General features: G+C 69.1%; 1 protein-coding gene across 1 annotated transcript; it reads left to right on the top strand.

Moving 5' to 3' along the window:
- The first annotated feature begins 8,754 nt into the window (after nt 1-8,754).
- On the top strand, nt 8,755-12,172 carry LOC135995907 (uncharacterized). Its single transcript, XM_065647523.1, has 7 exons — nt 8,755-8,955; nt 9,175-9,258; nt 9,876-9,964; nt 10,246-10,431; nt 10,568-10,705; nt 10,891-11,083; nt 11,493-12,172. Exons 1-7 carry the CDS (start codon nt 8,763-8,765, stop codon nt 11,828-11,830), a joined length of 1,221 nt encoding a protein of 406 aa, XP_065503595.1. The 5' UTR covers nt 8,755-8,762; the 3' UTR covers nt 11,831-12,172.
- The last annotated feature ends 115 nt before the right edge of the window (nt 12,173-12,287 follow it).

The following is a 12,287-nucleotide window of genomic DNA, read 5'->3' as shown; positions in this document are numbered from 1 at the left end:
ACAGTTGGCACCCAAGGCATGGGAGCGTGAGCCCTGCTGAGTCATCACTTTGCTGTTCTCGTTTTTCCATGGTGCTGTTGTGCAGTTTGCTGGAAGCCAGCAAAGACCCATGACTAATCTGTTCTCAAAACAAGCACAAAGAGAGCAGGGAGGTTTGTGCAAACCCCGCGGGGAAGGGGGGCTGAATCACAGCGCGGGGCTGGGGGAAGCGCAGCCGGGAGCAGCTGGGAATGCCTGGCCAGGGCAGCCCTGCCGGTAGCACCTGCACCGGCTGTAGGATGGATGGCACAGCCGGGACTGGGTAGGGGCCCTGGGGACCAGCGCGCTCCCCTGTCCCCTCCCCGCACAGTGCAGCCGCGCCAGGCCGGCCGGGTGCTGGCAGTGCCGGCGCGGGGTGCAGTAGGCAGGGCACATGTGCAGCCACCAGGGCCAGGGCTCCCATCCTGGTGGTTTGTGCCCGGCGGGGCAGCCATGACCGGGGAGGCTGGGGAAGGAAGCGCAGGAGTTTGCTCTGGCCGGAATCGGGCATCCATTGATTTGCTGCTATTAAAACCAGAGCTGCTGTCGGGAACGCTGCAGCCTGGCTGCCCTCGCACACGCTTCCTGGAAAGGACCGCCCCACAAGCCCTCGCCTGGGGGGACAGTCCCCCCAAAACACCTGGACCAGGTGCTGGCCCACGCCGGCATCTGGCGGCAGCCGGGGCAGGGGAGGCCCCAGGGCGTCAGTTCTGTACCTGGCGCCTGCGGCTCCACTGCCCAGCAGCTCTCGGCCCCTGCTGACCCTGGCCCCTTCAGTTCGCCCGGCACCCCCGGCGCTGCCCGCAGCGGGTGCTGGTGGTGGCGAGGGCGCAGTGGCACTTGCTGGGCTCAAGAGTGTTTACTGGAGGAGCAAAGTCATCGTTTCCAGCGGGGGTGAATCACCCCTGTCAGGAATTCTGCCCAGGGGCTTTTCTGTAAGAGCATGGAATTTCGACACACAGAGGGCCCCCCATGCCCTCCTGGCTGTGCAGGTCCCTCCTTCTTACACAACTCCCATGGGGTTCCCGTTCCTCCCAGCGCAGCAGCTGCCGGGGTGCAGGCAGACACTGGGCAGGAGGTTCCCTGCCTGCGGCGAGGAGCGAGGAGCCACACAGCCAGCGAGGGGCCGGATGAGCCCACGTTCCCAGGGTGCCCCCATGCACAGAGCTGCGCACCCCAGTGCCCCACACAGCTGCCCCAGCCATAAGCGGGTCCCCGTGAGGCTGTGGGCTCGCCGGGGCCGCCTGTGCTCTGTGCTCAGCACCGTGGCAGCTGGAGGCTGTCACCACGGCGGTCGGCTGCGGTCTGGAGCCCCCAGCTGCACTCACGCCCACAAGCAGGTGCTGGCAGAGGGACGTGGCGGGTCCCGGCCGCAGCGGGTGCACAGTCACAGCAGCAGCATCTTCCCTCTGCCCAACCGGGCACATCCCACCCCATTAGTGCTGGCAGCTCCCAGACTGAGCGGGGGACACCAGCCAGACAGGGGTGTGTGACCTCGGACAGAGGTGTGTGACCATGAACAGGGGTGTGTGACCATGGAGAGGGTTGTGTGACCACGGACAGGGTTGTGTGACCACGGACGGAGCCGTGTGACCACGGACGGAGGGGCAGCTCCCGGCAGACACCCGCCTGCTGGCCCCACCACCATCCCGATGCCATCCTGCTGCAGGGTCACTACGGAGGGACACCGCTGACCTGAGGGGACACCACTGGCCTGGCTGTCCCGCTGTGGGCTACTGCAGCCCCAGGGGCAGGCTATGGCTGGAGGGGAGGTAGGGAGGGGCCAGGGCTTTCCCGGCAGCCGGGTGACCCCCAGTCGGCAGGGCCGTGCTGGGGCTGGGGCTTCTCTTGCTTTCCACATGCTGCAGAAACTCTTTCAGAGTGAGAGTGGAGGGGTTTCTTGATGAGGGGGAAGCACAGTCAGAGCAGGAACCGAAACGTCACCTTGAGAGACTGGTGGCTCAGCCCCAGGCCAGCCGCCCAGCGCAGCCTCACCGCTCTCCTGGCAGCTTTGCGGCAAAGGGGCTGCCGGAGCAGGGGCTGCCCCCCCCCACACCCAGCCCACCCCGCCGGGACCCAGTATCGGCTCCGGCCACATGTGCCATGTGCCCCCACCCTCATGGGCTTGTCCTATGTCCTCCCACGACCACGTCCCCAGAGCCTCAGCCCCACTGACCCCCACAGCTGAGACTGAGCCCAGCCCCACAGCCCCCTCCTCTGCTCAAATCTGCTGCTGCCCAACCACCCCGCTTGCCCGGGGCTCTGCCTCGGCCCTGCCGGCCGGGGCTGGCCCTGGGGACTGGAGCGGGTGGACTCACTGGCCAACGTGCAGGAAACATGAGTGAGCTCAGACAAACCCACCGGGCAGCCCTTGTGCCAGCAGCAGCCGCACACATCTGCTGCAGGCAGCGCCGGTGTACCGGGTCCACGTGCAGGCCCCGCCGCAGCGCTGCTTCCCGGCAGGGGCCAGCTGCCCTGCGGTAGCCACCAGCCGCCCTGCAGTAGCCACCAGCCACAGCTGCAGCGATGCTTCCCGGAGCACGGGGTGATTTGCCTGTTGTGCTTTGCATGCCTGAGGCAGCCCAGGGCAGGGGCACGCAGGGCGCATGGCGTGCCTGGTGAGGGGGCACAGCTGTGGGCCCCACCCCAGGGCAGGGGGACAAAGCCGCCCCTGCCTCAGCACGCTGAGCACCCAGTGGCCTCTCCGGGTCTGGGGGACACAGGCACTGAGCAGGACACGGCAGGACCTTGGCTGTGGGAAGCTGCTTTATTTTGCTTTACTCTTCCTGCCATTCCTGGAAACGAACAGCTGGAGGGGCCGCTCGGACCTGCCTGCTGGGAAGCAGCTCGCCCCCGCCCCTCCCGGGTCGCTCCTCGCCCAGGGGCTGCCGGCGACTCCCCGAGGAGCCGCTCCTCGCCCACGGGGTCCCACAGCCCCCACAGTTGCCTGGCCCCAAACCCAGGAGCGGCTCATCCAACTGCTCCAAAACCAGGAGAGGCACTCGTGCTGCAGTGTCACAGAGCAGCCCCAGCCCCGCCGGCGGGGGTGGCTGCAGCTGCCCCCCGTGCACAGCCCTGGCGAGCCCGTGCGTGGCGGTCCCGTGCGTGGCGGTCCCGTGCGTGGCGGTCCCGTGTGTGGAGGCTGAGCAGCTCCATCCCAGCAAGCTCCACGCATCAGCACCAGGTTGATTTATAGAAATCCAATGGCTGGGGCTGCCGGTGCCTCCTGCCAAAGCTCATTAACAGCTGGCCTGGGAGCAAGGCAAACAGCTCAGCTCGTGCAGCAACAAGGAAATCCTTGTTTAAGCGTTTCTGGCCATGCAGGGCCCTTCCCCTCACACCCAGGGGAGAAGGAGGAGGAGGAGAAGGAGGAGGAGGTGGAGCAGGCCACAGGCCCCAAGCTGGCACCACATTGGCAGCCTAGGAGACACAAGGGGACATAGCGGGGTCTGCACAGGGAGGGACTCCCAGGACGGTCTGTGAGCCGGGAGGGAGCAGGAACCCACAGGGACATGGTGGGGGACAGAGTGGTCCCATGCTGCAGCACTAGCTCTGCCCTCCTTGCACCACCGCAGCAGCACCAGTATCCGACGGGTACATGGGGACACTGGCGTGCCAGCGATGAGTGACCAAGGGCTGGCTCAGAAGGCAGCATGGCTCAACTGACAGCATCAGGCTCTGCCTGGGGCCATCGACCGGCCCCCCTGTGCTGTGCCATGACACACCGTGGGGCAGAGCTCTGCCAGGGCTGGCCGGGGCTGTCCCAGTGCGATTCACCAGTCCGCTCTGTGCAGAACAGCCTGGAAGGAGCTTCTGCGTGGGGCTGGGGCAGGACCCCGACCATCTGTGGTGTCCCTGCTCCCACGCACGCCGGGCTCCCCACGCAAACCTCTGGCCATGGGCGCAGGGAGCTCCAGGCACCGGTGGCTGGGGAGGCCGCAGCAGCCAGCACCGGCACCCTGCCCGCGGTGGGCACAGGGCATCAGCACGGATGGCCTGCGGACCTGGCACCACTGAGCTCTGGGGTAGCCTCAGCAACCTGCATCCCACGTGTGGCTCAGGATCTATTTCATCATCTGGAGAAAAGCATTTACTGCCAATAAATGGGCTAATTAATTCTCCTCAAAGACCTCTCAATTATTCATCTCGGGCCACAGAGAAAACAATTACAGCACTTACCTCAGCCCTGGCTTGGCCAGTGCAGCAGCCAGCGTGGGACCAGGGCTGGCGACAGGCAGGGCACGACCAGAACTGTGGGCACAGCTCTGCCCACCTGGCAGGACCGGCCAGGGGACCCAACCCCCCCGCTGCCCCTCTGCCCCGTGGCCCCAGAGGCCAGGCCATGCTGGGGTTCCCCTTGAGAGGGGCTTTTTTCCCAGATGGCTCTCCAGCTCCGTGGCCCTCGGGATGCTCCTTCTGCCCCACTGTGCAGTTCAGTCCCTGCTCCCTCAATGTCAGCTGCACCTTGAGAAGGGAAACCCGTGGTACCGCTGGCACCAAGGGCTTGGGGTCCCTTCCCACAGCACCACTGGCACCGAGAGCTTGGGGTCCACCACGCTGGGCAGGACACGGGTGCAAAGGCCACCGGCCCGGGGTCCGTGTCACCCTCTCCCACGCGTTCCCCATGCACGGCAGGTCAGGCTGCTCCAGCGCTGCCATCCTGCACCCCCGGGGAGCAGGGGCAGCCCCGGCCCGGGGCGGGTGGGCAGAGCCCCCTGCGCAGCTCCGCGGGGCGCCGGGCTCGGAGCCACCGGCCCGGGCAGCGCTGGGGGCCCGGGCGGCCGCGGGGCCGGGCCGGGAAGGGTTAAGGGCGGCCCGCGCCCCCCCCGGCGGCCGAGGGGCGGGCCTGTCGGGAAGCCGGGATTTCTGCGGTGGTTTTACTGGAAAAGTTGTTGCCGGCGGAGGGAGGGGTCACCCGAGCAGCCCCGGCAGGTTGGGGACGGGGGGGACCGGCCGGCACCGCACCAGCTGCGCTGCGCTCCCGCGGGCCGCAGCCCCGGGACCAGCAGCACCCGCCGGGCTCCCGGGCCGGCTCGGGCTCTGGCTCGGCTGCCCGCACGGCCGGGACGCTGCGCACGGCAGCCGGAGGCGCCCCCGGAGCAGCCCCGGCTCCCGCCACCTGGGCACGGACACCCCGGGCAGCCCAGGGACCGGAGCCAGCAGCTGCCACCTGCCCAGGGGCTCTGCCCAGCGTGCCCCATGCAGGTGTCCCATGGGAGCTCCCAGCCCTGCACCGCAGCCACAGTCACAGCTGAACCTCGCGCCGCGCCTGCTGCCGCACCGGCCCCCTCCGGGCAGTGCCACCACACCAGCTCGGGGAAGTGCTGCCCGCCGGCTGCTTCACAATGGGGCCGTCGATGGTTTGTTCTGGGCTCGGGCTCGTCTGGGTACCACGTGTGTGAGCAGCCGCTGGCACACGCGCCAAGGAGCCTGGGCCCAACATCAGTGGTGCCGTGACACCAGGATGGTGGTGGGCTGGGGCCGGCAGAGAGGGCGGCACCCATCCCTTGGTGCCGCCTGCACGCCCAGCATGGCCTGGCACTGGCCATGGCACGGCATGGCATGGCACAGCATGGCACGGCACAGCACGCTGGAGGTCTGGCTGTGCCCTGGCAGGCTGAGCCAGGAGCCCAGCACGTCCCAGCACTTCCAGGCATTGCTCCACGGTTCCCGACAGTAGGAAATCACTTGGCTCTGCGGCTCCTATCCCTCCAAGGATAATTGATGGTGGCTCCCTCCTGCCCGGGTGGAAGCGGGGCCCTCCGGTTCAGCCAGCCCCAGCCCACAAGGATGAGCGGTGGCGGTCGCAGCACAGGCAGCGCAGGCAGAGCAGCTGCAGGGCCAAGGCAGCCCAGGAGGAAAACACTCCCGAGCTCACAGCGAGCACTTGGGGTGGCTGCCAGCCCCAGGCGCCCGGCACAAGACACTCAGGGCACCTCCTGCACCACCAGCAGTCCTGTGCCTGCAGCCCACAGCCCCGTTCCCGGGGCAGCCGTGAGTGCCAGGGGCGATGGCTCGGCCTCTGCCTGGAGATGGCCGAGGAGGCACAGCCACACGGGCACGGGTCACCGTGCCTCCCCACAGCCCCTCCGCAGGCACCCGCAGAGAGGACGTGTGTCGGGGCTCAGCCCCAGGGCTGGGGGCAGGACGTGCAGCCAGGCGAGCAGGCAGGGCCTGGCAGCAGCTGCTCACAGGGCTGCCTGTGGGGCCGGGGCAGGGGGAGCCCGGCCGGCTCCGGGAATCGCCCCGGCAGCTGCCAGGCCTGTGGCAGGGAGGGTGGGGGGAAACCCGATCTTCCACGGCGGGACCTGGGCTTCGATCCCCAGCCAGGCTGCTAATTTTAGCCCCGGGGAGGCACTGCTGGAGCATGAGCTCAGCTCACCACGGCTGCACGTTCGGTGGGGCCAGGAGCTGCTGGCCAATGCTGGCCAGTGGCAGCTGAGGGATCCATGACACAGCCTCCAGGCGAGCCCCCCCAGCCGCTGGCTGAGCCCACCGCCGAGCCACTGGCCAGGCACCAGCACTGCCCGCCTGCTGCCCACACGCCTGCTGCCTCAGCTCGGCCAGCCCCGCACGTGGCCTCCTGCCATGGGCCCCAGTGCTGGCCCCTGAGCCCACACCACAGCCCTCGGGGGCCCTGTGCAGCTGGGGGGCTCACTGGGTGCGAGTGGCTGGGAGGACCCCTGAGGCAGGTCCCAGCGCAGAGCGCAGGGCTGCAGGACGTGGCGCTCCGCAGAGGAGGCTCTGCCGCGCTGCAGGGTCCTGCGGAGCATGTGGCTGCCTCCCAGCAAAAGAGCACCCTGTGCGGCCACAGACCCCCGGCCCTGCCCCGGCTGCTGGGGGGGCTGCACAGCACCGAGCCCCGAGCCACCCCTCAGGTCTCTGAGACCAGTGCTCGCACGGGCTGAGATGAGGGACACGGCTGGGCCAGGTGCCCTCCCCACACCGGGCACAGCACTGCAGCCAGGAGCAGCGGGACTGGATGGGGAGCGGCTGCTGAGGCCGTGGCTGAGGATGCTCCAGCCAACTGGCCCTCCCTGAGGGAGCAGAGAAAGCAGCTCCAGAGCCTGCCCTGCCCCGGGGCAGCTGCCCCTGACACAGTGGGGTCCCTGGGCGAGGGCCCCGCAGCTGCTCTTCCCCCCAGCCCTTCACCTGCAGTGTGACCGGCCGCGCTGCCCAGTGCTTACTGGAAGAGGAAGCTGCTGGGAAGGCAGCGCGTGCAGCGGGGCAGCTTTGGGGAGGAGAGGCTCAGCACAGCTCGGCTGTCCATGCTCCCAGGTCCAGGGCCAGTAACGGGAAGCGTCTGCTCTCAGTGACGGTAAATCAGATCGGGGAGATTAGAGGCCTTTTTGCCTAATCATGAGCAGCTTGAAGTTGGAGGACAAGTTCCTGGAACAAAGAGGAAATGGAGGCAGTAAATAAAGAAAAACTGTTAACATGTGGCCCTGCGTGTGAAAAACGTCTCCATGAAGAACTGTTTATGGCTCACTCATCTGCGGGGCTGACAATGCGGCTGCAGTGGGAGGTGGCGATGAGTCCCCCATGCAGGGGTGCAGGCAGCACGGTGCGGGCAGCCAGACGGGACGGCCGCGGGGGCTCTCGGGTGGCAGGAGGGCTGGGGGGGCTGAGGCTGTGTGGTGGCACACCGTGGCGGGAGGAAGGCAGCAGCACAGCGGGAGCCGCGGTGGAGGTGGCTGGACAGGGGCTGTTGAGGAGGCTGCGTGCACGAGGAGGCGGCGACGTGGCACGTTCGCAGGCGGGCAGGGGCCAGGCAGCACGTGGCCTAAGAATGGAAGGTGGCACCTGTCCTGCTGCTCCCCCTGCGAGTGCCAGGAGAGGTGCTGAGTGCTGCAGAGCTGTGTCCCCCTCCCCACCTTCAGCACCGGGGGACACGGCCCGGACTCTCCCAGCAGAGCCCTGTGGCCATGGGCTGGGTCTGCCCCACGGCACATCACCAGCCTCTGGCTGGACCAGCTCAATGGGGGAAGGCAGGGGTCCCACTGCTCTGCTGGGCACATCCCTTGCTCTGGGGCCATGGGGATTTCTGCCAGGAGCCAGACACCACTGAGCAACCTCCCTGGTGCAGAGTGTGCAGAAAGCTGTGGAGCTGCCCACAGCCAACACCGGCCCTGCTGCAGGACATGCCAGCCCGCGGCGGCATGTCAGCTGTTTCCAGGGCAGACGCAGCCAGAAGCTGGAGTCAATTCCCAGCAGCAAGGTCACCCCGCGCCATCCACAACAGCAGCTGGAGCAGCGTGGCGGGAGCAATTGCCATTCAGCACGTGACGCCGTGGGCCCGTGGAAAGACTCGTGGATCCTCGCAGCACCACGGCCGAGGGGTGCAGGCGGCCTTGTGCTGAATGGCGATTGCTCCAGCAGGATGGCAGGGACAGGCGCCCCCGGCAAAGTGAGGGGCTGCGGGAGAGCCGGGGGGGGCTGCAGCTGCACCCACTCGTGTCCCCCGGCTCGTCCACATGTCCCTGCACTGCGGCTCGGGGGCCCAGCGGGTGCAGGGCTGGGCAGCGGTGACGGACGGAGGGTGGGCAGGGTCTGCGGGGGCCGCGCTGCGGGGCAGCCCCGGGGCGCCCTCGGTGCCCACGCAGGAGCCGTTGCCCCGTGCCCCGCTGTTCCCGCCGGTCGCGCAGCCCACGGCCGCGGGTCCCAACCCCAGCCCCGCCCGCCGCGGGGGCCGGGCGGCGATCCCGCCCCCGCCCGGGAGCCCTTGCGGCGGGGCGGTGCCGGCCATGCTGGCGGCGCGGGGCGCGGGGCGGCGGGCCCGGCTGCCCGCGGGGGCCGGGCCGGTGCAGCCGCGGGGACTCCCGCGCACCGTGGACCTGCGGAGCGACACGGTGACGCGGCCCTGCGCGGGGATGCGCCGCGCCATGGCCCGCGCCATCGTGGGCGACGACGACTACGGGGAAGACCCAACGGTCAATGGTGGGCGGCGGGGACGGGCCCCCCCCGGACCCGGCAGAGATGAGGGACCGACCCCCCGCAGTGGGGTCCCTGCCTGCAGCCCCCCAGCCCAGAGCGGGGCTTAGGGGGCTTGGAGGGTCTGGGGGCGGCAGCCCGGACCTGGGGGGCTCCTGGCTGTCCCCCCACACTCAGCCAGGGCCAGCAGACACCCACCTAACCCCGCGTACTTTTCCCCTGCAGAGCTGCAGCGCCTGGCCGCAGGGATCCTGGGGATGGAGGAGGCTCTTTTTGTGCCCACGGCCACGATGGCGAACCTCATCGCCGGTGAGTGCCGCGGTGTGCCCAGCCCTCCTCCCTGCACCCCGGGGGGGCAGGTCACAAACCGAGGGACACCTTTATGTCCCCGTCCCAGAGGGCGCAGAGGGTGAGACCAGCCCCGCTGCCCCCCGCCGTCCCGAGGAGAAACCCACTCGTGCTCAGGAAGCTGCCTGGGCGGCTGCAGGGGAGAGCTGTGGGCAGCAGGTCCGGTCTGACACTGGTGCATCTCCTTGCCCCTTCCTTGGCCCCCTCCACCTCAAATCTGGAGCAGCACGACGCCACTCAGCCCCTGGAGCTGATCCCTGCTTCATGCTGCAGCTGACCAAACCTCCCTTGCCCCCCGCTCCGCTCCGTTAACCTTTACCCGGTTCACGTTCCTGCCCTCGCACAAGTGGGGACTCGCCGTGTGGGAGCGCGGGCTCCGCTCCAGCCCAGCCATGTGTGTGCACCAGGGAGGGGAGGCCGTGCCCCCCAGCTGCTTCCCCACCTCCAGCCGCTGCAAGCGGCCCCCGTCCCACAGCCCCAGCACCTCCGGAGCCCCACAGAGCGTGGGCAGCCCCGCAGCCCGCCTGCCCTCCCGCACCCGCTGCCCGTGCCCCCCTCACGGCCGCTCTCCCTCCCAGTGATGTGCCACTGCCAGCGCAGGGGGGGGCAGCTGCTCCTGGGCCGGGACGCCCACCTGCACGTCTACGAGCACGGCGGGGCCGCGCAGGTGGGTGCTGCGGGCGGGCGGGCGGCGGCTCGGTGCTGCCCTCCGGTGGCCACGAGCCGGGCTGCAGCTGCATCCCCCGGATCGCCCCGGGCATGGGGCAGAGCGGGGGCTGAGCGCACCCGGAGGGGATGGAGGGGCAGAGCGCACCCGGAGGGGATGGAGGGGCAGAGCGCACCCGGAGGGGATGGAGGGGCTGAGCGCACCCGGAGGGGATGGAGGGGCAGAGCGCTGGGACCCCCGCACACTGTCCCCGTCAGCTCTGCTCTCTGCCCTGCGCACAGGTCGCTGGTGTCCACTCCCAGGTGCTGCCAGACCTGCCAGACGGCACCTTCGACCTGGAGCAGCTGGAGCTGCTCATCCGCGAGGCCCACGGCAGCCGGTACCACCCGCGTCCCGAGCTCATCTGCCTGGAGAACACACACAGCACGGCAGGGGGCCGAGTGCTGCCCCTCCCCTACCTGCAGCAGGTGGGACCCACAGCCAGCAGCTGGCAGGACCCGCAGGGACACCCGGGCCTTGCCGAGGAGCTGGGAGTGCAGCCCATGTTGGCACCAGCCGCCCCGGGGGTCCTTCCCAGCCCAGCTGTTCCTCTGCCTCCCCCAGGTCCGCGGGCTCGCTGACCGCTACGGGCTGCGGGTGCACATGGACGGGGCGCGGCTGATGAACGCGGCGGTGGCCCAGGGTGTGGAGCCAGCTCAGATCACCCAGTACTGTGACTCCGTGTCCCTGTGCTTCTCCAAGGTGTGCTCGCATGGGGAGGGGTCCCCAGGGTCACATGGGACCAGGACAAGCTGAGGCCTTGCCCTTGCTCAGGGGCATCGGGCCGAGTGCCCACCTTGCAGGCTGGGCCATCCCTGGTCAGGTCCCCAGCAGGGGCAGGGGCAGCCCCTGGGGCAGCTGGGGTCACCACCCTGGGGGCTGCGCAGGGCCTGGGCGCCCCTGCCGGCGCGGTGCTGGCTGGACGCCGCGGGTTTGTCGCCGAGGCCTGGCGTGCGCGGAAGCTGCTGGGCGGGGGGATGCGGCAGGCAGGCGTGCTGGCAGCTGCTGCCCGCATCGGGCTGGAGCACGCGGAGGAGACGCTGCGCAGAGACCACAACAACGCCCGCCGCTTCGCTGAAGGTACTTGGGGCCCTTGACACGCCGGGAGGTACAGGCACCCACAGCCTGACGCTGTCTGCCCACCTGTGCAGCTTCCACATGCTGCTGAACAGCCGGGTCCTGTCCTGTGCCACAGCTCGGAGTGGGCCCGGCCTTATCCCCCCACACTCCGGACCAGCCGGCACTGCTGGGGCACAGCAGCGCAGGCACCTTCTCCAGCAGCCGTGCTGATCTCCAGCCTGGCCAGGGTGCTGCTGGGGTCTCTGTCTGGCTGGAGTGCCAGGACAATGCCATGCCTGTCCCTGCGGTGCCCCTGGTGCTGCACAGGGGGAGGGCAAAGGGCCCCCCCTTCAGCCAGGACGTGGGGCAGGGCTTGGGCAATGCTGCAGCCTCCTCTGCACTGGCAACCGATCGCCCCTGCCTCCCCCAGGCATCCAGGAGCTGAACTCGCCCCTCTGCTCCATCAGCCTTGCGGCGGTGGAGACCAACATTGTGATGATGAACATCGCGGGGGGCTGGCTGCCCCCCCCAGAGCTCTGCGAGCACCTGCGGGCAGTGAGTGAGGAGGAGGTGGCTGAGACCGGCCAGGCTGTCAGTGTCCTGGTGTTCCCCTGGTCCGCACACACCGTGCGTGCTGTCTGGCACCGTGACGTCTCAGCCCGTGACACCGAGCTCGCGAAGAACAAGCTGGAGTTTGTGGCCAGGAAGTGGCAGAAGAAGCTGGGCCTGGGACTGCGCCCGACTCCTCCAGGCGCAGGGGGAGCCTGAGCCTCCCCCCGCCCCAGGCAGCCGCTGGGAGCCTGGGGGTGTCCCAGCCTGTCCTGGCAGCCAGCAGCGAAGGGCGGGGACCAGCCCCTGTGAGCTCCCCGCGTGTTCCCACCCGGCTGTAGCACAACATGCAGCACTGGGGGACCCCAGCCCAGCCCCGAGCGAGAGCCCCACACCTCCTGGGAGGGACAGGGGACCCCACATCTCACACCGCCACCCAGACTCCGGGGCAGCGTCCCTGCCTCGACAATCACCCGGCAAACCCCGCAAGCACCCTCTATTCCTGTGCAGGAGCTTTGTGTGCAGTGGTGCTGCTGGGGACACAGACCCCAAGGGCTGGTCAGGGCACAAAATAAACGTGTGCTGGCAGCGCTGTGGCTGTGCAGGGTGTTTTCTCCCAAGTGCGCTCCTCTCCTGACTGCAGCAGGGACGTCACCACAGCCCACAGGTCCCCATT

This window comes from Caloenas nicobarica, chromosome 18 (assembly GCF_036013445.1).
Source record: "Caloenas nicobarica isolate bCalNic1 chromosome 18, bCalNic1.hap1, whole genome shotgun sequence".
NCBI classification, from domain to species: Eukaryota; Metazoa; Chordata; class Aves; order Columbiformes; family Columbidae; genus Caloenas; species Caloenas nicobarica.
Note: the sequence above shows the minus strand (reverse complement) of the source record. Positions and strands in the feature narration are given on the sequence as shown.